Source organism: Bufo gargarizans, chromosome 1, assembly GCF_014858855.1.
Source record: "Bufo gargarizans isolate SCDJY-AF-19 chromosome 1, ASM1485885v1, whole genome shotgun sequence".
In the NCBI taxonomy this organism is placed as follows: domain Eukaryota; kingdom Metazoa; phylum Chordata; class Amphibia; order Anura; family Bufonidae; genus Bufo; species Bufo gargarizans.
In genome coordinates this window covers 119,922,228-119,948,637 of record NC_058080.1, presented here as the reverse complement: position 1 = coordinate 119,948,637, position 26,410 = coordinate 119,922,228, and the positions used below count along the sequence as shown (strand labels likewise).

The 26,410-nt window shown below is 42.1% G+C and overlaps 1 protein-coding gene across 2 annotated transcripts in view; it reads right to left on the bottom strand.

Annotated features, from left to right (window-relative positions):
* The window catches only part of WWC2 (WW and C2 domain containing 2), a 183,911-nt gene that overhangs the window by 60,799 nt on the left and 96,702 nt on the right, over positions 1-26,410 (bottom strand). For both annotated transcript variants that reach the window (XM_044297357.1, XM_044297364.1), the window contains 5 exons: positions 25,762-25,891; positions 22,417-22,563; positions 17,428-17,501; positions 11,083-11,325; positions 10,839-10,928 (listed from right to left, as the gene is read on the bottom strand). In XM_044297357.1, coding sequence (XP_044153292.1) covers positions 10,839-10,928; positions 11,083-11,325; positions 17,428-17,501; positions 22,417-22,563; positions 25,762-25,891 — 684 coding nt within the window. The remainder of the gene's footprint in view (positions 1-10,838; positions 10,929-11,082; positions 11,326-17,427; positions 17,502-22,416; positions 22,564-25,761; positions 25,892-26,410) is intronic.

Below are 26,410 nucleotides of genomic sequence, written 5' to 3'. Positions count from 1 at the left end.
TAGATCTTTGCAAAGCACAAGGTGAAATCGGCAGCAGGTGCGCAACAAGTTCCACTGGAAATTCCGCTGTGGGAACACTGCAAAACCCACAGCAGAAATTCTGCCCCATGTGGGTGTACCCTTATGTTGGCAGTATAACAGACAACCGCCGCATTAAAAGACCAAAGATTAGTGTTTGGTTAGCTGGATGAATCTGCCAATAGCAGGCCGCAACGGTGACCAACCTCCCTAGCATCACCCGTGACGGCCTACTATTGGCTGCTCTTCCTGTCCGCTGGATGTTTTTATCTGCCCGACGGGGAAATGCAACTGCGATGAGTGCACGGATCCGGAAGGACGCGGGTGACGGTGACCGGGTAAGTATCATATATAGGAGGGGTCGGGCATTGTGAGGGTTGGTTTTACTATTGGATAACCCCTTTAAGCAACATATTCAACTAAAAGTTTAAAAAAATTATCCTAGCACATAATTTCTTCTGCTGTTAAAATGACATTTTAGAATTTTAAGAATTCCATTTTCCATTCCAATTCAATGTTTGGTGTATAAGTCAAGAATTTTTTTTGACAAACATACAGCATCTCTATCATATGTATGTAGACTCTCCCGATTATCCTTGACAAATGAGTTTGGAGGGGAGGATAAGGCATGTTGAATTTCATCATGCCTGGTCCTTTGTTACCCCAGGAGATAAACTGCCACCAGAAGTGTCTGGCAGCAGCTTACTCTCCTCTTCCCACTATAAACCACATACATGCTCAGCTGGGTCGAGTCGTTCACGTGTATGGCGGAGTCAGAGGAACAAGCATTTAATGTATGGAAGATGTAATGCAAGTTGTTTTTTCACAGTAAGACTAGATAACCTCTAAAAGTTTTAGCAGAACCTGAAATAAACTCTGCCTGAGCAACACTATAGGAAGAAGAAAGTCTGTGAAAGCCGTTCTTGAGGTCATAATATCACCAAACATTCACCGAAGCAGACAAATAATGAAGAAACGGCTGTACGGGACTGCAAACAGCTAGACAGAGGGCAATGGGTGACATTTTTCCATTTACCGGTCAGTTTAGAGCTCTAAATATTTGTGTCATTTCTTTTGTTGGCTTTTTTTTTGTCAGTTTGAGCTTTTCTGCTCCCTGCAGTAATCTAAGCAGTGCTATTTAAAAGAACCAGGCAAAATGAAGTTCTACATCTGTGCCCTTACTGAACTTTCTTTAAACAACTCTCTTTGGCCTGGCTATGATAAATGATCCCCATTCCTTAATTTATTAAACAAAATAAAATAAAATCAAGATGGAACAAGAGCCATCATAGAGCAGATACCCCTTTCATTTTAATTACCACAGGGGTCACAGGAATCAGATCCTCACCAATAAGATATTAATGGCGTGTCCTAGAGATGTCATCAGCGTCTGACAAAAGACAACCGCTCTATATAATGTATTTCTTATACATTATAATAAGGTGGCCCAACATCTTGAATAGTTTGTTGATGACAGATACTCCTTCTGACCACCACACACACACACACACACACACACACACTCGCCTTACTCTCATTAGGGAGAGGGGTAAGGCAACATGCAGAGACACCTTCATACACATTACATGGTCAGACAATTCTACATAAATCAGTAGGTTCAGCCAACATTCACACGACCGTATGTGTTTTGTGGACCGCAAATTGCGGATCGTTAAAAAAAAAAAAAAAAACAGACATCTGTATGCCATACGGTTTTTGTTTTTTTGGGCGGATCAATAACAATGCCTAAAACGGACAAGAATAGGACATTTTTTATTTTTTGCCGTGCTACAGAACGGACATACTGATGCGGACAGCACACGGTGTGCTGTCCGCATTTTTTGCAGACCCATTGAAATTAATGGGTCGGCATCCTATCCGCAAAAAAAAACAGAACGGACACTGAAACAAAATACGTTTGTGTGCATGTAGCCTAATGTGTATGGCCACTTTTAGATTTGAGAAGCAACTATTTATCGACAGACTATTTTTAAACTGGCTAAATTCAGCTCTAGGAAGAGCAGGCACACCACTTTCTGGAAAATGAGTGGACTACTGGAAATACTCTAATGAGATTATTATAAAAGTTTTATTCTGAGATATCATACATAACCCCGACCCCAAGTACAGAAGACTTTGTGGATCAAAAGTATTATCCTGTAAACAACTCTTATTTGAACACAGCCATTTACGCAATATAGGACCTGGACTTATCCTTGATACAAGGACCTGTGAACTACAGGACTGGACGATTCATACCAGCTGATCGGAACAGATCACCTTTGGTACAAGGACCTGTGAACCACGGGATTGGGCGACTTGTACCAGCTGATCAGAACATCTGACTCATTTGCATATCATCACCTGATTGAGAGCACGCCCTGTGAACCCAGCGTCCAGCGTCCTGCGTCCTGCGCTCATGTGATTGCAGTTTTTCATTGCTGTGCATCAGTCACTTTGAGTGCGTCTTTCGGGCTGTGTGCCTGTTATAATTGATCCAGTATTTGGCGCTCAGCGCACGGAGTCCCGCGTCTTGGAGACTACACTGCTCCGTGCATGTACACCACATGCCAAGAATATCGGCACTGCTGAGTGGTAAGAGTCTCATGGAGACAGACTAATACTGACAAGTAACTTTTTCTTCAACTCAGAAGACATTATTTCAGGATACTACATACCAACCTTGACTTTTATGTGATAATTTCTTATCAATTTTATTTTTAATGTATTTTAGAGTAATTTACTGGCCATTTTTATGTATGATATCTCAGAATAAAACTTTTATAATAATCTCATTAGAGTATTTCCAGTAGTCCACTCATTTTCCAGAAAGTGGTGTGCCTGCTCTTCCTTGTTACAATTTTGCACTTTACAATTGGGTGAGTGACCCAATCAGCAGCGAACCCACTGTTATCTGTTCATCTAGAGTGTTGAGCCTCCCTAATTTCACTGTATTTTAAATTCAGCTCTATGCGCAGGAATTGAGAGAGGGTTACCAACACAATTAATGTGTCGCTATCATTTTCCTAAGGGTGGGGTGAGATGTTGTGCCTTTTCATAGGTAAATGCATTGATATCCAATTTATTTTAGTCAAGATGAATGTTCATTACCTTTAAGAGCCATGCTCGACTATAGTTACAATTTTGTATGTCTTGAGTAGGCCAAATTAAGGTCGTACAAAAGGTTTCTGCTTTTTAGTGTTATTCTTCTCATGAGTGCACTAGTCTGAGAAGAGGCCTCCTTATCTACTGATAAATTTATGACGGGAGGTAAAGATAAGCTCTATGCAGCTGGTGATAATTACCTATACAATTAGGCATTTATCAATGAAGCAAATATATAATATTCATGTATTCATTTAATGAACCTTAGTCCTTGGCATAAGACAATCAGTAGAACATATAATATATATTATATTATACTGTTATATATTATGAAGACAACATGTATCCAGTATATTATATATATTTCTCATTAGGAGAGTATTCGTCTCTAAAAGAGTGTCTGTGAAGATGTGTGTTTTGTAACAATTATTCACATCTTTGGTGTAACAGGAGATACTGGTATCTCTGAGAAAACAAGGAGGTTCAAGTTATTTATGATTCACAAATAAACAGTGTGAGAAACATTCAGAGAGACGCCTAGAGGTCTGTCTCTAATTGCTACAAGTGTCAAATCTAATCCCTATAGCCTTGAATTAAAGCTTTTAAGGTCAAAATGTATATTATACCTTTATTCAGATTTACAGAAGTTAACCCTTTATACTATGATGCAAATAGCTTACACAGCAGTGCCACCTAGGTATGAGTAGGTGACATTACAACAGTAGCAAAAGTGCATTCTGGGTAAGGTTATGATGTCATTTCTTATCAATAGTCACGCCCATCCGATTATGATTGGAAACTTCCAAACTAGGAAGGTGTGTCTAACTGATAAGTTTGTGTTCATAAACCATACACAGGGGGGAGAAAAGGACAGAGACAGACAAGAAAGAGGAGAGGAGAGAGAAGTGGAGCTCTCTAGAGGGGTCTATCAAGATGAAAGCCATGGTGAGATGTGCTATGATGGACCACCCAGCTTTCCTAGGAGCAGAAGTGAGATTTCTACTAAGATTTGGTAAGAGACACAGAAAATTATATTTCATTTTATTAAGACTAATTTGATAGTGTGGGTGAAATTATACCATCTAGATTGGCGAATAAATACATTAATTAATTGATCATCTCCATATTGAGATGTAGTTTTAGGATATTGTGAGGCTTCATTCTACCTGCAGAAGAATCAAGACTCATAATCTAGCAAAGCATTAAATAATTGCTTAGATATATATATATATATATATATATATATATATATATTATTTATATTGATCGAACATTCTTCACCAAGCTAAGTGATGGATTCCCACAGGAAAGACATATTTCAAAGTCCTTCCCATTTAAGATATGATCTAGCAATGATCCTAGATCCCTGTTATTTGTCTTAATAATCTTACCAAAGTCATATGTGTGAAAAAATAGTCCAGGATGGGGCGGAAGGATACAGTTATCTCTTCTAAGCTATATCCTTGGATGGATTTGCCCATGCCTGAAGTCATGTGATGTGTAGTTGGTTAGAGGGGGGAAGAATGTATTTAGCATTCCATATTGATGTCTAGGATTAGACATGCCCATCCTGATATCATGAGATTTTCTCTGAACAGTGGTAATGTATATAACTTATGTTCCTACTTTGATATCCTAACCTAATAATAGCTTGGTTATAATGTGACAAGTTATTTTCACTCACATGTATTGTTAAGCTTGTAATGCTCTATATTAACGCTATATATATTCATTTGCATGTATCATTGTGTTTATTTACTTATATATGTTTATAACCTTGTAACCAATAAATCTCCATATTTTTATAAAACCTGTGTATTATTGTATAATGCAGAACTACATGTTTTATCATTAACGTCATCTCACGTCAAAAAGAACTTATTTATCTGAGGAAATAGTCGGACTCAGATGGGAATTGTATCAATTAGGTTGTCTACAATTCACCAGGTCATGATTTTAAGAATTTATGACAACTTTTATAAATTAAATTTTTTTATGGTTAATAATTTTTATGACCATAATTAATAATTCTTAATTGAATTATTACCACCCGACAGAGATCACATTTTTTTCCCCATCCATTTAACATGTAAGTTGGAGAAAAAAATAGGGATACAAAAGCGTAGCACACCAAGCTTTTCTATCCTGCAGAGTCCAGCATCAGCTTAACATATAGGTTTTTTGAATACATGAGGCTTGTTTCACACTAGCAGAAGAGAACTCTGAACACTCCACCATTGCCGGAAGTATGTAAAGCTCTGTCTGGCCCCATAGACTATAATGAGGACTGGCCGCATTCCGGCAAATATGTTGAGAATCGGCCGGATGAAAGCTGAAGCGCACAGCGGTTTTCTCGCGGATGATTCTTGGCAAATTTTCCGGAATGCGGCTGGATCTCCACTGGTCCCCATTATGGTTAATGGGACCGGACGGAGATTTACAAACCTCTGGCAATGCCGCAAAGCAAAGACATCCAGCAGGCTGCTAACTGCTGGAAGAGCCTGTCTGATGTATAGTGCCAGTGTGCAATTAGTGTTAATCAGATGGCAAAACCGTGATGTGAACCCACCAAAAGATTCAACCGGGTTAAGCTGGACAGTTATCAGAAAGTTCATTGCTCCTGCCATTCCTAACCAAACTCACTGCACCTAGGTAGCTTAGGCTAAGTCCACTTCTCCGGTAAACTGATCTGCCAGATAATGGAGTTAATCGTCAGACCCCACAGACTTTAATGGTAAGCGGCTGCTTTCTGGCATAAGCGCTGGGTTTCATCTGGACAAAAACGTCATCTGGGGTCATGTGGTGAACAGCAATATCGGACAATGCTGGATCCAGTGTACTTCGGCAGGCCTGACCAGGTTACCGGAGGTTTGAACTTGGCCTACTTTCTGATTTAAATCGCCTTCCATAAATCCGTAATCATACAGAATGTTTCCGTCACACGGTTAACACTTTCTTAGTCTTGAGTAAATTTGGTGGCGCACTTAGCGAGATAGAGTGCCTCTTATTGACAAGACTCCAGCGATTATTCTCAGCCTGTAATGAAGAGGTTTGTCAAACATAATTAGTTCTCCAAACATTATCAATTAGTTTATTTAGCAGTATGTGAGAAGCCGCCCCCAGAATGGATCATTATTACGCTATTAGCACATCACGTTAATTAAAACAAATAGTTCTGCTCACGTCTTCCCTACAGCGTCTGATTGTTCAGTCCACGCGCATCAAAAGACACAGGCAGAACGCTCAGCTCTTCGGCGTCAATGCTACGATAGTTGTAATTACTCTTTTCTTCTGGGGAGTTTTGATTTTATTTATTTTAAAGTTTACTTAAAAATAGCACTTATAGCTGAATTTTGATGTAAGAAAGTTAATCTAGGACACTATCTTGCAGCACTGGAGGACCTGGGTTAGGCTATATGCACACGACCGTTGTTTTTTGCGGTCCGCAAATAGCGGATCTGTGTTCCTGTTTTTTTTTACATCCACATCCGTTCCGTTTGTCCGCAAATTTTGTAGATTGTGTTTCCGTGTCTTCAGGTTTTTTTGCTGTCCGCAAAAAAAACCAAAAACAAATGAAGGCTGTAATTCTTGAAATTTAATATATACGTTTCTCGGCAACCATCCGCAAAAGAAAACGGATGTGGATGAATACGGATGGCTTCCGTTGGTCATCCGCTTTTTATTGGGGACCCAATGACTTCAACGGGTCCGCAAAATGTTTATTGCAGACAAGAATAAGACATGCAATACTTTTTTTTTTGCGGACGGGAAACACGGACAGCGGGCGCGGAAAATAAATGGTTGACTACAAAGCAATTTTAACGGCTCCATAGAAATGCAACCATCCGATCAGCCCAAAAAAAACGGTACGGCCGCAGAGAAAAACAACTGTCGTGTGCATGTAGCCTTAGGGTACTTTCACACTAGCGGTTTCTATACCGGAAAAGAACTGATCAGGCATATCCCCATTCATTCTGAATGGAGAGCAATCAGTTCAGGATGCATCAGGATGTCTTCAGTTCAGTCTATTTGACTGATCAGGACAGAGATAAAACTGTAGCATGCCACGGTTTTATCTCCGGCGGAAAAAACTGAAGACTTGCCCTAATGCCGGATCCATCCTTCCATCCGTAAAAATGTGAAAAAAAAGATACAAGACGGATCCGTCTGTCCGCATGACAAGCGGAGAGACAGATCTGTTCTTGCAATGCATTTGTGAGACGGATCCGGGTGCGTTTTACAAATGCTTTCAGTCACATGCTGATCGGCGGATCCGGTGGCCAGTTCCGATGATGGAACTGCCCGCCGGATCACACTGCCGCAAGTGTGAAAATAGCCTAAGACCAACATCTACACAGGGTCTGCTCTCGTCCTCACTATGGGAGCGAAGGCCATAATCTGTACTGTGGCTAGCTGGCATACAGAGGAAAGCCATGAGCGCTCGGTGCTGTTCATTAGAAATAGAACTGCTTAATCAAATAATTAAATAAAGGATTATAATATGAAGTGCTAATTGTTTTTCTGTATAAATTGGAGGCAGGTTTTAATCATGCTCCCAGGAGGCATATATTTTATCTCCTCTCGAGTGCTAAAACAATAAGCTTGGGAAATGCGATGTGAGAATCAGCCACCTTTCTGGAACAAGGCAGCACATCAAAATACAAAACTGCAATTATTAACCAATTCCATAAAAGGTGTGGTAAAATGTAATCCAGTGAATGCTGTCTTACCTGTTGCGTTTGCCTGAAATACAGTAAAATTCACCTCTTATGGAGTATATAACACTGACTAATATGTAGGTCACCTGGCATGGATTACATGTTTGTTACCATAAGAGCAGGACCAAGATTGGACAGCAGTGCAAGCTTTAGGGTCCATTCACACGTCCGCAATTTCATTCCGCATTTTGCAGAACGGAATTGTGGACCCATCCATTCCTATGGGGCAGCACGATGTGCTGCCCGGACACTGAATTGCGTATCCGCACTTCCGGGTCCGCACTTCCATTTCGCAAAAAAATAGAACATGTCCTATTCTTCAATTGCAGACAAGAACAGGCATATTCTATTAGTACCGGCAATGTTCGGTTCGCAAAATACGGAACGCACATTGCCGCTGTCAGTGTTTTGCGGATCCGCAAAACACGCGGCAGACGTGTGAATGGAGCCTAAAAGGGTTATCCAGTTCCCTATATTGATGACCTATCCTCAGGATAGATCATCAAAATCTGATTGCTGGGGGTCTGACACCCCGACACCGCCGCTGATCAGCTGTTTGAAGAGAAGGCGCGCTTGTTCTCTTCACGGTTTACAGTACCTGCTCGACATCGCAGTGGTGTAATTACAGCTCATCCGACCCCATTCACTTCAATGAGAAGAAGCAGACGGAGTGTAAATGCTTCTTCCCATTGAAGTGAACGGGACAGAGGAGCCGTAATTACACTGCTCGCTGCTGTGATGTTGACGGCGAGCAGGTAATGCTACTGTCACACTGGCGTTTTGGATTCCGTTTGTGAGATCCGTTCAGGGATCTCACAAGCGGTCCAAAACGAATCAGTTTTGCACTAATGCATTCTGGAATGGAAAAGGATCCGCTCAGAATGCATCAGTTTGCCTCTGTTCCGCCTACATTCCGCTCTGGAGACGGACACCGAAAGGCGGCTTGCAGCGTTTTGGTGTCTGCCTGACGATGCAAAGGCAAACCGTCCTGACACACAATCTAAGTCAATGGGGACAGATCCATTTTCTATGACAATGCAAAATGGATCCGCCCCCCATTGACTTTCAATGGTGTTCAAGATCAGTTTGGCCAATGTTAAAGATAATACAAATGGATCCATTTTGAACAGATGCATGCGGTTGCATTATCGGTGCGGATGTTAATTTTATAGAGAAGGTTGTTACGGACATGACGATACCCAATATGTTTTTTTATTTGTTTTATTTTTAAAGTTTTACACAGTAAATGCATTTTTGAACAGAATTAAATCTTGTTTTTATGTTGCCATTTTCTGAGAGCCATATTTAAAAAAAAATTTGGGCGATTGTCTTATGGAGGGGCGTGATGAGATGATGTTTGATTGGTATCGCTTTGGGACAAATATGCATTTTTGATCGCTTGGTATTACAATTTTTGTGAGATAAGGTGACCAAAAATAGCTCTTTTGGCACTTATTTTTTTACTGCATTCACCTGACAGGGTGGATCATGTGATATATTTATAGAGCCCGCCGATATGGACGCGGCAATACCTAATATGTATACTTTTGCTTTTTTTTCCGTATTTTGTACAATTTTTTTATTTTATTACTTTTTTTATTATTATTTTTTATTATGCAAAACAGGGGTCTGATGCCCTCTACAATGCATTACAATACATATGTATTGTAATGCACTGGCTGTAAATATATTACACACTGTAATGCACTTACAGCCTTCCTGCCTGTGAGATCCAGGGGGCTGGATCTCACAGGCTTACATGCAAGGCAACCCTGATGCCTGTGGAAGGCATCGGGCTGCCTTTCCTGTCATCGGCTCCCCATCACAGGTCCCCGATGGGGAAGGGGAGGGAGCTCCCTCCACACATGCCGTGTCAGCACTGACCACCGCATAGTGAGGGTTAATGTGCCCTCGGTGTTTTCACCGATGCCGGCGCATACAGCAGGGGTCCGGCTAACAGGGACAGCCAGTGCCCTGCAGCTGATCAGGCGGCGCAGCTCCTGCACCCGCCCGATCAGCGTGCCATAGTACTATGGCGCTGGTCGGAAAGTCACTTTCCGGGAAGTGGTTAAAATAAAGGTTTCGTGTGACAACCCTTTGCCCTCAAAACAGCATCAATTCTTCTAGGTTTTTTAAGGCACTAGGCAGAGAAGTTGTTCCAAACATCTTGGAGAACGAACCACAATTCTGTGGATGTCGGCTTCCTCAAATCGCTCTCTCTCTCTTTTTGTAATGTCACACAGACTCGATGATGTTAAGATCAGGGCTCCTTGGCGGCCACATCATCACTTCCAGGACTCCATGCTCTTTCACACTGAATATAGTTTTTAGTCACACCAAATATGGATTTGATTTAGATTTATCTTTTGTTCGTTCACTCTGTATTTTGTTAATTGACAAAAAATAAACTATTAACCCCTCCATTTTTGAAAGGATTCTTACTTTGCTGCATTTTTTCCCTACGCCTACCTGAAACTTTTACACAATACTGTATGTATGCACCAAGTGTGCCTTTATAAATGTTTAATTGTTTTGGTCTATGTCTACTAGTGAACTAGTGAACATCAATCTTGTGAACTGTAGCTGCAACTAAATAGTTAAAATCAATCCGTAGCACCCAGGCCTTATACCTTCTACAGTCTAGTTTCTTGAGAGCTGAACCCCATGATACCTTTAACCTAACATTACATTAATAACTTGCCAATTATTTGTACAAATGCTGATCATTTTGAGCACATAAACCTAGTAAGAATTAAAACTTCTAATGTGCATTACAGTTTGCTTAAAGGCTATGAACTGGAGCCCATCCGAATGACACACATTGCCTCGCATGCCTAGCAGATATATACACATCACCAGCTTTATACTTTAAGTGCTAGAAATGCTTTTAGAGGCTCAAGGACACGCTTCTTATAACACTGGACAGAGCTCTGAAGAAGAAATGGCACTTGGGAAGACAACTGTATGCTGCTAATTACCGTCAGGTCCCTGACCTACCTTTTCAGTTCCGAATGCAAATAAGTGGCTAGTTTTGTGGTTTCTTCCAGCTTTTTCACCAGTTCCTTCTTTTTCTCTTGAACCTTTAACCTGAATGAAACACACAGTGATCAGGGACAAGTTTTGTGATTGTTCTGTAGGTTGTTGTGGTCTTTTAAGATGATCACAGAGGTTCTTACTTAAAGAGTCAAGGTGGGTGACTTTGTTACACACCAGTGGAATACAGCAGAATAAGGAAGATTACCTTTCGGCAAGTGCTTGGCTGGGAGTGCTTTTGACGGACAAGAGGTCCTCTTCTAGACGCCTCCTTTCTGCTTCCAGTCTTTCCATCTCGTCCTGAGTGCGTTTTCGGGTAGTTACAAATTGAAGTTCTTTTAAAAGTTCCTCTTTCTCATTAATTAGCAGAAGTTTCTCTTTCTCTATGTCCAGTGCTCCTGGCCAGGCCTCGCTGTCCAACTTGGATAGTTCTATCTTTAGGTTAGCCATACTGAAAAGACAGGAAAAGGGTAAAGCTTAGCTCCAGTTAAAAACTCAGAATTGACAGCAGTTAAAAGGATTGTTCCAGGGGAAAAAAAAAAAAAAAAAACACACTGTACAAATGCCTAAATATATTAGCTACACCAATTACAACATTAACCAAACTCCAACTAGGGGACTCATGTATTACATGGCTGCCTTTGTAATACTACATATCTTCTGCACCAATAACAGATCGTGGGGGTCCGCCTCCGGGCACCCTGAAGAAAAGGTCACTCTTGTAGGAGCACTACTTCCTCTTCAAGATCACACTGCGTGTCATCTTGAAAGTCTTGGCGGCGCAGTGTGATTACAAGGGCTTGTTCTCTCTGCCACTCTCACCGATCAGTTGTTTGAAAAGGAGGCCAAGCTCCAATAGAAAGCATCAGGACAACCCCTTTAAGTCTCTATTTAAGGAGGGGGGGGGGGGGGGGGGTTATTCCAAACCCAGGAAGGAAAGGAAAGGCTTAGGAGAATATTTATTAAGACGGCCTCTCCAAAGCTTCCTAGCAGTTTTACATTTAGACCTTTTTCTACATCTAAAACAGGTGTAGGAAATGGTAAAATGAGATGGGCCTGCCTGTCCCCTTCCATGCCATGCCCATAATTTTGGAACCGGCGTGAGCAGGGCGAAGTAGCAGATAGCATCACAACTAACACACCAGAAATATGCCTATTTTAGGTGTATTTCAGCTTAGTAAATGACCCCCATAGTCTTTTTTTATTTATTCTACCAAAGTAGTAACAAAATGCATCTAAAAAGCTAGACTTAGAAACCCAGTTTTAAAGTGCAATTACGATCTAAAATGTTCGATAGGAGCAGACCCACCTCTCCCATCTCAAGAACAGCCCCCAAAGTAAATACAGGGCAAGTAACGCATGCAAGACCACCGCTCTATTCACTGCTATGGGACCTCAAAAATCGAGAGCTGTCTTGGATATTTAAGAAAGTCACATGGTGGGGAATGAAAGGGAGGTTGCGCTTGTACACTTTTCTGTCCATTCACTGCTATGGGACTCAGCTATTTTTGGATATCTTTGGTGTGCTCTCAGCTCACGGGGAAAAAAAAAAAAAATCAATTAAGCTGTATATAAATCAATTAAGCTGTATATAAAAGTCAACAAATGTGCAAAGGGTACAAAAAAAATAAAGGCACAAAGCAAACTATAATCTGCTAAAAGCATACCATATAACAAAAACACAACAATTAAGCAAAGTACACCCAGCTTACACAATGGAAGTAAAGTTAGTAGGCTATTCTTTTTCTGCCCATAGTGCGAGCTTTAAGGCAGGAAAACAGCAGAAATGATCCAATTATCTAGCTAAAAAAAACACAATTAAGATGCTATATCATTGAGAAGAGCCGGTACGATGGGAACAATAAGAACAGAGAAGCAATTTAAAAATGTCCACTTATTCTGAACGATCTGCAGCTTTGTCCATAAATAACCAATTTGGGCAAATTCAATGAAAGAAATAAAAAAACTTTAGTAATTTTTTTTTATTCTATCACTGCTTTGTGGCTACTGATCAGATATGTGCGACACAAACTGATTGCAGTGATTATAAACTTGTTAACAGGGTAAACACCATACGCCTTGCAGATGGCTAGTGTATTACTAGATATTTATAACATCTGCTCTCCCCCGAAGTTCTGCTGCTATTTATTTTGATAAGTGAAAACCACTGCAAACTTCCAGCAACAAATGCAATTATGCCATTTTTCCCCATTTGCAAAGTCCTAATTTTTCATGCGAGGGCTTTTTTTTTTTTCCTCCTAACATTGCTCATTTTCCTTACTTTTATTTCATTCCTAAAGGCCACTTTACACGGCCAATTTTGCAGGGGATTGTTGGATAGCAAGTGTTCCTTCCCGGCAATCGCTCGTCGGTGAAGGAGAACGTTGCAGTTATATGCAGCAATCTCCTCCACAGTATGGGGAGGAGTGATCACTAATGCCATCGCTCGTGCCCATACTGACAGTGTTTACATAGCCCACTCTGCTGCCGGAAAAAGACTATTTTTGTGACCGCATGAATTATGCGATTACCCGATGAACGAGCGTTTCACTTGTTTATCGTGTAATGTGCAACACTCTTTCAAAGCCAGATAATCGCTAACGAGCATTCCTTTGAACCAAAGTAGTGCATGCTTCAGTTGCTTTGCCAATGACCTACTGTCAGTGGAATACCAGGCATTGTGAATGAACACATTAAAATCAACGGATCCGTGTGGTGTCCCTGGAGATCATGAACATATGGATGTGAGTGATGTGTGAATAAGCCCTAAAGATATGGCCACACAGCTGTATGAGTTGTAGTGAGCTCAAGTTAACTAATTAGTACGGCAGTTTATTTGGTCTTCATTGTTAATGGCTGCACAGTATCAGCAAAACCGCTTGTCCATCAAAAATGAAGACCGCTTAGGATTACAGCTGGTGCAAAGAGTCTAGGTGTAGCCCCTGCCTAAGGCTACATTCACACGACAGTGAAAGACATCCTTCACATTGGCAGTTCAACACTGATCGCGGCATCTATGAGGCCAGGCAGAGGGATGTGCATTGATAGATTTATCAAAACTGGCATAAACAAAAACGGACTTGCCCATAGCAGCCAATCAGATTCGATCTTTCATTTTTCAGAGCTCCGCTGGAGCAACTAAGCTAGTTCTACTTTACACCGATTTGATAAATCTCTCCCAATGTCTTTATTAAAGCATTTTGTGAGTTGTTTTGTAGGTAAAATTAGAAAGGATCTAAATCACCAACTACTAAAAGCAACAAAAAATGGTCACAAGCCAAAACACTATGGGGAGAACTCACTAAGGCCTCATGCACACGGCCATTTTTAGCACCAATGAAAGTCTATGGGGCTATTCACATGGCCGTTCTTTTAACGGCCAGTGAATAGCATCCGTCCCAAAATATGACTTATCCTATTTTTGACAGTTTTCACGGTAAGGCTACTTTCACACTAGCGTTCGGCTGTCCGCTTGTGAGCTCCGTTTGAAGGGGTTCACAAGCGGACCCGAACGCTTCCGTCCAGCCCTAATGCATTCTGAGTGGACGCAGATCCACTCAGAATGCATCAGTCTGGCGGCGTTCAGCCTCCGCTCAGCAGGCGGACACCTGAACACTGCTTGCAGCGTTCGGGTGTCTGCCTGGCCGTGCGGAGGCGTGCGGATCCGTCCAGACTTACAATGTAAGTCAATGGGGACGGATCCGTTTGAAGATGACACACTATGGCTCAATCTTGAAACGGATCCGTCCACCATTGACTTTCAATGTAAAAGTCTGGACGGATCCGCTCAGGCTACTTTCACACTTAGAAAATTTTATACAATATAATGCAGACGGATCCGTTCTGAACGGAGCCACCGTCTGCATCATATGAGCGGATCCGTTCAGAACAGATCCACTCTGAACGCTAGTGTGAAAGTAGCCTTAGACAGACGCATTTTTTTATCAATGGGACCGTTTTTAAACGCCCGATTGACAGGAGTGCACCCGTTTAACGGCCGTTAAAAACGGGTACACTTTACCAAGGAGAGGTTAAAAAGAAATCACCTCATCCACTTACTCACGGTGCGGCAGTCTCTTCCATCTTCATTGAGCATGAACTGCGATATGAGTGGTGACGTAACCACGTGGGAGCGCGCAGTGACGTCATCGCCCACCTTCGGCAGGTCCCGTGCAGTGAAGAGAAAAGAGACTGCTACAGCGCAAGCAAGGGGATGAGGTGAATTTTATTTTTATTTTTTGTAAAATCAAAGTGGTGGGCCATTATTTAAACCATGGGGGAAATTATTTAAGATGGGGCCCTACATTGGGGGCATTATTAAAGCTGGGGGTGGTAAAAAAATAAAATAAAAATCATACACTATGGGGGACATTATTTTACCAGGGGCCCTACATGGGTGTATTATTAAAGCTGGGGACAGTAAAAAAATAAAATATTTACACCTTGGAAAACATTTTCGCTGGGGCCAAAATAGGGGGCATTATTAAAAAAAATTCTTACACTATGGGTGAATTTTTTTTAGCTGGGGGCCTACATGGGGGCATTAGTAAACCTGGTGGCAACAACAACAACAAAAAATCCTACACTATGGGGGACATTATTTTAGCTGGGGGCCTACCATCCTGTGGATGTTCTCATAAGGGTTGGTCTGGAAATAACTGCCAAATTCATCCATTTTTCATGGACATGAAAAACTGATGCAAAACGGACATTAAAAATGGATGCACACGCTGATGCAAAATGGCTATGAAAACTGACATTTTTTTTCCATCCGTTAAATGCCTAAACTTGCATTTCATGTGTCAGTCTTAATCCAAATTATGCTGAACTAAAGTGTGCCAAATGTATTAAAGAGGGCATGTTTCTTAAAACTTTTGGTTGACCATGTGCCACAAAAACAAATCTACATCTACATGTAAAAGACTTCTAGCTACAAAAATTTAAGCTATCAAAAACAGACAGCAGAAAACACAAACTATATAAATGCAGTGTGTGAATCCTGCTTGGGGAGGTGGGGGGGGGGGGGAGACAAAATTAGCATGTAAAAGCAGTTTAAGGTGGATTTCTACGAATTAATAATTGTCCAGATTACCAAGAACAACTGTTCCCACGAAAATCTTGCTCCCGATGACCTAGCGATCTAAATGTGCTGTCGATCACCCGACAAACGAGCAAAACGCTCGTTCGTCGGGTGATCCTGTTGTTCGCGCAGGCACATCAATCATCGTTTTGACTGTTTAGACAGCACAATCTGCTGCCCAGAAACAATAATTCTGTATGGGGACAAGCATACTGAGCGAGCAGCCGATTGTCACTATATCGCTTTAACTACTGTGCATGCTCCGGAGAACGGCACGAAACCAGACGTTCGCCGGAGCATGCGCAGTAGTTAAAGCGATGCCGTGCCAACAATGGGCATCGCAGTGAGCATGCTCCGGCCTGGCGAGGCAGTGCACAGTCGCGGGATCTCGGCCGGACTTTAGGATGATGCAAGGGAATAGGAGGCTGGGGCGGGGGAACAATGAAAAAAAGGCAGGGCAGCCTGGGCACCAACACAGTGAACGCCACCCCTGGGCACTTGCAAGTGCTCATTTGCATATCAAAGTTCGTTTTTACAGCTTCTGCAAGTTTAAAGACAGACAAAGGTACCATAACATTCATGTGTAGGTGTGCTATAGGGCAATGTAAGCACTGTATATAGAGGTGACAGACTCCCTTTAAATCCCATAGAAGAGGTGTCCAGCAGCAGTGTATTCCCCACTGAACACTCAGGCAAGCAGACATATGTAAGGCTACTTTCAAACCTGCATTTTCCTTTCTGAGTTTGAGATCCGACAGAGGTTCAGAATGGATCTAGTTGTATTATATTGAAAATGAACCTGCCATTTTAAGTCAATATCTGCCAGATTTGATCTTTTTGTGTCTGAAAAAAACAGATCCAGCACCATTGACTTACATGGTTGTTCAGTTTCCCATGCCGCAAATAAAAACACTGCTTGCAGTGGTTTTGTGTCCGGCATGGGAACGCAACAAAAAGGAATGGATTGCATTCTGGTGCACTTCATTCCGGTTTGTTCAGTTTTGTCCCCATTGACAATGAATGGGGATAAAACGGAAGGTTTTTCCTCCAGTTTTGAGACCATCTGCCAGATCAAAACTGCTGGGGAAAAACACATGGATTGCTGCAGCGGTTTTTGATGCAGTTGTGATTCTTACAGATGACACCTTATAAACATATTGAAAACTATGGAAAAATGTTTGTGGTTTTAACACTGAGTCCACATGCACACAGGGCATATTACATGTGGCAAACCTGCGGTATAATGCAGTACCAGCTCAGTAAATGAGACTTTAAAAATCTAATGCTACACACTGTAGACATTTCCACATCAAAAACAGCCCTGTAGCATGTCAAATTCGTGTACACTGCCATGCAGATGTACCCTAAATCTAGTAAAGTTTATGCTAGCAATTTGTAGACATGTCCACTAGAGGGCACCAAAAGACAAGATTAGCTGCATTACACATGCTTTTATAGCATCCTTAATGTTACCTTCTTTTAGCCTCCTCGTATTGTAGGCTCAGCCTGACCTTTTCTGCCAGATTTGCTCGGCTCCTCATTCCAATCTGTAAATAAAACATAATAAAGCAAGATGTGGTTAACGCGGCTGATGAAAACTGAAACGGTCCAGTTTAAATCATAAGATGCTGCTAAAGACCTTTTCCCAGTTACAGCCAATACGGCAAATAGTGTTTGTGAAGGACGACTGAGCTGGAAGAGGTAAATATCCAGCTGTACCACAGTCCGATCAATATTTCAGGTTCACTCAGACTTCAGCTACAGTCACACCAAAGTGAAAAAACACACGCGATTTTGCATCAGTGTGTGTGCAACCATTGTCTGTCCGTCTATATGTGCTTATAACGTCCATTTTGCATCTTTCTTTTTTTTTTTTAACTACAGTTAAAAACCAATACATTTTAATGGCTGTTTATAGAGAGATAAACGTTGCTGTTACCACATGGGTGAATAAAATACCCTTTTTTTCACGGATATTTGAGTGCTCCCTTGGCCTTTTTTGCATATATATTAATTAATTAGTTTTTATATAGTACCCTCCTATATATTATTATAATGGGCCCCAACATAAATATTTGCCCCCATAGCAGCCACAGTATAAAGGGAACATTCACATGACCTTTTGAATGTATCCGCATCCAGTCTGCAATTTTGCGGAACGGGTGCAGACCGATTCATTTCAATGGGGAGCAAAAGATGGGGAAGCACGCCGTGTGCTGCCCGCATCTGTAGTTACGTTTCGTGGACAAGCATTCTATATAGTGCCGGCCCTGTCCCTTCTGCAAAATGCACACAGCTGGTGTCCGTGTTTTGTGGATCTGCGATGTGTGGACGCAAAACACGTCATGGTCATATGAATGTACCCTAAATATATTGCTCCATAATGCTTCCAGTATAAATATATTGCCCCCAGTATGAATATTTGCCACCCTCGTTCCCCCAGTATTAAAATATTTCTTCACACACACACTATATACTCCCTCCATGTGACGTCATGATGACGTCATGATGTGGGGAGGCACGGGTCCTGCTGCTTCCCGTGCAGAACAAGTGCGCCTGTCGTGAGGACAGACTTTTTTCTAATCCCTGTACCAATTTTAATGGCTATTAGATGGGTGCAGTTCTGTCTAATAAAAATGGCTGCAAAGATGGCCATAGAATTTTAACACAGCCTTGGTACTAAGAACATCTACCCAGTTTACCAGGGGTTGCCCAGTTAATAAGTGATGGCGATTTTGCTTTGCTATGACACACAGAAAGGTCTACATTAATTTCTTGCATTTGCAATGGAAAGATCAGCGGTGGCCAGTTATTTACAGCTGGAGAGCCACGGGTTTTAGACCACTGATCTCGTCATATAGTCAAGTTCCTGTTCCACGCATCACTAGCAATGAACTGTTTTATAAACTGCTTTGCAGATTCAAGGTGGCTCCAGGTAGTTATATGATGTGTGCTGGAGCAAATCTCTCTTTAGGTGTCTTAAATGTAAAAATAAAATGATATATCAATCTGCAACTGCATTGTTTAATAAACTACGGATTCAAGATGTAACCCTTATGGACATGTATTACTTAACACATCAGCCATGATACAGTAGTACTCACTGAATGGTTAGGAATACTGACACAAACTCGTCAGTTTAGGCATCGTCACTCATGTATTTATTCATTTTTTGTAAAAATATAACCAATGCTTTCTAAGCTTTGAACAATACTAAAGCATTGCACAGTTCTCATTAAAATCAATGGGCTGGCCATGTAAAACACATTACCTGTGCCTGCGGTGCGAGCCGGTCTGAAACAAATGCGGTCACCGGGAGCAGGCAGTTCCAAGAACAGCCTGATGAAGGCCCCGGGCGGCTGTTCTTGGAACTGCCTGCTCCCGGTGACCGCATTTGTTTCAGACCAGCTCGCGCCGCAGGCACAGGTAAGGACTTACCGGTGCCTCGCCGGACGTGAGTTAAGATGGCAGCTAGCATGTGTTTGCGGGCGAACATGGCGAACTGGCCATCACTGATGCCAGGTCCTCCAGGCCAAGAAACAACAAATAGACTTGCAAAAGAATGGCAAAGACAACTTTCTACTTTAGATAAAAAGGTGACTTTACATGGCTGAATTAAACGTGTCCACCTTTTTCTTATTCTGACGGCTGAAGTTAATACACAATGAGACTCCGAGACAAGTCTTATAAAAAGTAAAATAACTACAGTCAGCAATCTGGAAATGCGCAGCAGAGTAATAAGCTCGCTCAATGCAGGTGCGGATCTGCATCCTATTGATAATAAAAAATGCATAAACAAAATGAACAAAGTAAATGTGTATAGAAATAAGTGTACATATGTATGGGAGCAGAAGGGAACAAAATATATGAGAACGAAAATCACTGGCCTCCTGCTGCCCAAAGAACACAGCACAGATGGGAAAAGCAATTATTCAATAAATAATATATTTAGAGGGCAGGCTCAGCTATGGGAACGTCACATTACAGATTTGCAGTATAGAAACTAATTTAGCAGCAATAAGCTGTTGCACAAGTATTTGAGTCATAATAATATTTAAAGGGGTTTTCAGAGTGATTTAGGCCTTATGCACCCGGCCGTTGTTTTGGTCCGCAGTTTTTGTAGCTCGGATGTGGACCCATTCACTTCAATGGGGCCGCAAAAGATGCGGACAGAACTCTGTGTGCTGTCCGCATCCTTTGCTCCGTTCCGTGGCCCTGCAAAAAAAATATAATATAACCTGTCCTATTCTTGTCCGTTTTGCGGACAAGAATAGGCAGTTATATCAATGGCTGTCAGTGCCGTTCCGCAAATTGTGGAACGCACATGGACGCCATCCATGATTTGCGGATTTGCAAATTGCGGACCACAAAACACACCACGGTCGTGTGCATGAGGCCTTATACTGATAACCTATCCTCAGAATAGGTTATAGGTATATGATCGGTGCAGGTCCAACTCCCGGCACCTCCACTGACAAGCTGCTTAAAGGGGTTGTGCAACTCCCACCCTTGGGTGGACTTGTAAAGGAATGATTAGTTATCTGCTTCCCGCTGCTTCTCCTTCATTGCCTGCGATGCTCCGCTGGGGTCCCTCTCTGTAAACATCCGGATTGACTGGCCACAGTGGAGACTGTATCCCCTTGTGTCATGTGACCATTTGCCATTACGTAAGGGAAGCCGGTCACTACTGCGGCCAGGTCAAATTGGATGTTTACAACTAGGGAGCATTGATGGAATGGAGAAGGGGTGAACAAGCGGGTACGTAAGCTTCCCTTACAGGTCGGGGGGTGGAGATATGGGTTTGCGTTAAAAAAATTAAAAAAGATTACTGCACATCCCCTTTAAAGAGGCGGCAGTGCTCCAGTGAGTGCTGTGGCACCCTCGTCGCTTACCTAAAGCCAGTCACATCACGTTCATTGGTCATGAGGCCCAGGCGCTGCTCAGTCCTATTGAAGTGAATGGAGCGGAGCTGTGATACCAAGCACGGTAGCTGCAAGGAGGCTGATCGGCAGGGGTGTCGGACCGCACTGATTAGATACTGATAACTTATCCCGGGGTGACCTGTTATGTGTGCGTGGAATAAGGAACATTTAAAGGGACAGGGGCTAATGTGAATAATAAGTTATGTACAGAGCTGCAGAATAAGATGAAGCTATATGGTTGAAATGGGAAACAAATAATAAAGCATATTATGGATTTCTAAGATATTTAACTGCAATATGCTCAAGTTTTAAATATTTTCTTATGTCCCACTGTAGTTTCCGCAGCCTCTCACACATAGTGGTTGAGGTGCAGTTAAAAATCGCATGAGAAAAAAAGTAAAGTGGTTGTGATGCGGTTTTCAATGTGGTTGCTGTTTTTACAGGTGAAAAGTGTTAAATAAATGAGTTTCCCTTGTAAAAAAAACACAACTGCATGGCAGCTTTTCCAACGCTTTTTTTTTATGCAGGATTGAAAATAAATTTGCTGAATAAACGGCCAAGGAAAGTAAAGAGATTTTTGAATGAGGTTATACAAATAAGGGCTTGAAAGAACTCGGTTTTACAGTCTGAAAAGAATATATTTGATCATGGCTGAATGAAAAATATTGGTATGTGGTATAATCAGAATGGATACGTAGTACTGAAAATTACATTTTTCCCTATGTCAAGGGGACACTCTTGCAAACAATAAAAAGCCATATTTTTAGCCAAATTGGCATATTTTCCCATATTTTTTATCTTGAATACTGAGTGAAGAGGAGGGTCTGCAGAGTAGTTCAAACACAGTGACCCTCTCCACAGAATCTAATGGTCCTTTATTGTAATGTATTACATTTCTTGTCTCGGTTTTTCAAGTACGTGGCGTATTAAATAGAAGAAGGGTGATGGCTGAAAAAATATTGATCGAACCATCAGCGTTTGACAGACAGCCATACACTTTTAGTCCATACTGGCATTACAGTAGTTCAAACTGACCATAAATATTCAATGACACTGGGCAAAGGATGAACGATCTTTCTTCGGACTATCGGGTCCGTGGGACTGTGGAAACGTCATCAGTTACAAATAGTTAAGCAACCCCTTTAAGGCACAGAACTTTAGTTACCACTCGCCATTCATATTACAGTAACTCACTCATGCCAAATATGAAAGTCACCAGCTTATCCGGCAAAAAAAAAAAAAAAAGAAAGGACATGATGGGTAGTAAGGACAAATAAACCTATTTTTTAACCAGATAACTAATTTGGGAAACTGGTCCTCACTGTTATGGTCGGCCATACATTTTACCTTCAGAAGAAGTGTGGTGTTACATGGCAGACATTCAAATTAATGGACGACCATATCATTGAAAGTCTTGGTCTGTGAGCCTCAGGAGGACGTCTAATACTGTAAGTCTGTACACATACATGTATGGCGATTTTCTTTTTATATGGAGCGGTGATGTTGTCGCTCACTTTAATTCACCCAGCACAACACTTACATCCCCAGAAATATCAGTCTGTGAGCCGGCGTCCAGCATCTGTCTGGACAGAGACAAGTGGGAGTTGGTGAGGCCAGATGTAAGATCCGGCTCTGATATTCCTCTGCCTTCTTCCAGATGAAATCGTTCCTTCAGTTTTGCGAGGCTCTAATAAAACGAAGCAGAACGCACAAGTTACAATGGCAATATAAAGGAAAAGAAACAGAAATAAACATGGAGAAGATGGCTACTGAGTGCTGACATGGCCAGATGAGCAGGGACAGAAGAAACCTGGGGGAAAGTATTGGCAGGTAACCTAGTCCAAGTGTCTTCTACTAGTACACACTGGCACATAAAGCCAATGCCTACAATAAAGTCCTATCTGTGGCCTGGCTGTGGACACATTGTAGAAGCTGAACTTAGTAATGCCTCTTTCACACTTGCGTTGTCCGGATCCGCCGTGTACTCCACTTGCCGGAATTACACGCCGGATCCGGAAAAACGCAAGTGAACTGAAAGCATTTGAAGACTGATCCGTCTTCAAAATGCTTTCAGTGTTACTATGGCAGCCAGGACGCTATTAAAGTCCTGGTTGCCATAGTAGTAGTGTGGAGCGGTATACTTACAGTCTGTGCGGCTCCCGGGGCGCTCCAGAGTGACGTCAGAGCGCCCCATGCGCATGGATGACGTGTCCATGCGATCACGTCATCCATGCGCGTGGGGCGCCCTGATGTCACTCTGGAGCGCCCCGGGAGCCGCACGGATGGTAAGTATACTGCTCCCCCGCTCCCCACTACACTTTACCATGGCTGCCAGGACTTTAGCGTCCCAGCAGCCATGGTAACCACTCAAAAAAGGCTAAACGTCGGATCCGGCAATGCGCCGAAACTACGTTTAGCTTAAGGCCGGATCCGGATCAATGCCTTTCAATGGGCATTCATTCCGGATCCGGCCTTGCGGCAAGTCTTCAGGATTTTTGGCCGGAGCAAAAAGCGCAGCATGCTGCGGTATTTTCTCTGGCCAAAAAACGTTCCGGTCCGGAACTGAAGACATCCTAATGCATCCTGAACGGATTTCTCTCCATTCAGAATGCATTAGGATAAAACTGATAAGGATTCTTCCGGCATAGAGCCCCGACGACGGAACTCTATGCCGGAAGAAAAGAACGCAGGTGTGAAAGAGCCCTTATACAGCTCATCATGTTCAATGTATTGCTCCCCTATCTTAGAGGGATACATACTCTACACAAGACATATATACACGCCTGCAATTATTAATACCTTTTTACAGCAGCTAATACATAATTTTTAAAGGAAGATTTCAGTGCATTTGATGCACAGCACGCAAGCAACATTTCCACAAAGTCATCACAATAACATCCCAACATTAAATGACAGTTATATAAATTTACCATGAAAAACTAATTACATTTGCCTGTTACAAGAGTGTAGTAGTTGTGAGATACATATTTCCGTTTCTTTCATCATAACTGCGCCCCCTGGTGTTCAATTTGTATAGTAAGGTGCACATTTTGCACGTTGAATGAGCAGGTAGGCCACTTTCACACTGGTGTTTTGGTTTCCGTTTGTGAGATCTGTTCAGGGCTCTCACAAGTGGTCCAAAACAGATAAGTTTTGCTCTAATGCATTGTGAATGGATAAGGATCTGCTTGCAGCGTTTTGGTATCCGTCTGACGAAATTGAGCCAAACGGATCCGTCCTGACGCAACATGGCACAATAGAAAACGGATCCGTCTCCCATTGACTTTCAATGGAGTTCATGATGGATCCGTCTTGGCTATGTTAAAGATAATACAAACGGATCCGTTCTGAACGGATGCAGACAGTTGTATTATCTGAACGATCAGTCCATGACAGATCCGCACAAAACGCGAGTGTGAAAGTAGCCTTAGAGGTTGCTCAGTTCCAACCTTTAACCGACACATGCTGGGCAAAAGCAATGATACAGAACAATCTGCCTCTGCAAGATGTGATTGTTCCAGGAGGCGAGCTGCTGCAGAAAGGACATGCCCCGTGAGCTGCCAGCCTGAAAAAAATATGGCACAGCAATTGTAGCAACGAATGGGAACAATTCTGGATTCACATGAGGTACAGGGCTAGCTCTAGCGTTGTTAGATACCACACTCATCCAGCTCATTATGTAGACATGCAGATTAGTACACCAGAGGGCGCTATTATAATGAACTATCATAAACTTCTCACAACAGTAAAGCCTGAATTACACAGGCAGACCAGCAAGCGATTGTCAGGAGGAAAGCGTTCCCCTCCCAGCAAATCGCTTGCTAGCTAGCGGAGGAGAACACAGCTGTTACATGCAGCAATCTCCTCCACAAGATGGGAGGCCATCGTACATCCCCATACTGTCTAATAGCAATCTGCCGCTGGCAAAACACTAGACAGCACGATCTGCAACAGTGTGCTTAAAAATCAGGATTGCCAGATGAACGAGCGCTTGCTCATTCATTGGGCAATCGGTGGCAGTATTACACGGCAAGATGATCGCTAATTAGCTTTCATGCGAACGCTAGCTAGCGATAATCGGACAAAGAAAAAAAATCTGCCAGTGTAATGCTGTCTTAAAGGGAACCTGTCACCGGGATTTTGGGTATAGAGCTGAGGACATGGGTTGCTAGATGGCCGCTAGCACATCCGCAATACCCAGTCCCCATAGCTCTGTGTGCTTTTATTGTGTCAAAAAACCAATTTGATACATATGCAAATTAACCTGCGATGAGTCCTGTCCCTGACTCATCTCACGTACAGGACTCATCTCAGGGTAATTTTCATATGTATCAAATCGTTTTTTTTACACAATAAAAGCACATAGAGCTATGGGGACTGGGTATTGCGGATGTGCTAGCGGCCATCTAGCAACCCATGTCCTCAGCTCTATACCCAAAATCCAGGTGACAGGTTCCCTTTAAGTAAATTACAAAAGTAACTATTTTTTCATGCAGAATAATATTGAAACAACCTCTAATGTTGGCACAACCCCTTTAAACATGGGATAACCCCTTTCACAATGTAGAGCCATAACAATGTGAGTACAAGGCGTTTACCATGTCTCCAGATAATTTGGCGAACACTGTAAAAGTTGAAAACCAGATGACTGACAACATGAACAGACATTTCAAGCTCTGTTGAAAATGCAGTACTGACAGCAGAGAGCCGTCCTCCTGCGTCCTGCAGATTACAAGGATACTGGAGGCTGAATTCTCCAAAGCATTTCATACCTGTGTGCTTGTATGCTTCCAACACTCCATCAATATAACAGATAGCCCCGTCATAGCCACAGGTGTTCCACATAAGACAGTATCATTACTTATTCATCAGTGGTCCCACATACCTGCATGAGATCCTGCTTCTCCTTCTCCCCACTGCTGATTGCCTTTCTTATGCTTTTTAGTTCGGAGAGGATGTCCTTTGCTTCTTGAAGCTCATAACCACTCTGCCCTCCTGACATTTTTTGGTCAATACTAGAAGGAAAAAAAAAAAATATATATATATTTTAATGTGTTATTTCAACGGTTTCCCATTCAATGTCTGAAAAACATGAACTTTACAAAACATCGAAGCTTAAAATCTAAAACATAAGTTATTTTCTGTATAAATATAAAAAAAAATTAAAAAAAAATCAACATTTCACACAGACTGGAGACTGGAAAACTTCAAAACCCAAATCTGATAACCAGTAGGAGGGAATAATGGCAGGGAATTTACTAATATCGGTTTTCTGGTATAAATAGCAAATTTTTTTGCACGAAAAATTAGCGACTTTTTTGTTGTTACTTTAAATTACGACCGGCATATGAAACGCCACTCTTAGTACATTCCTGCTATTGACTTTAAAAGGAGTTTGAAATAGTGACAAATGTAGGATTGCTGGGGGGCCCCCCATCACTGATCACGAGCCACTATTCCCAGCAGTTTGAATGCAGCGGTGGTAACGCATGTCCTGCTGCTCCACTCACCATCTATGTGACCAGTGGAGAAAA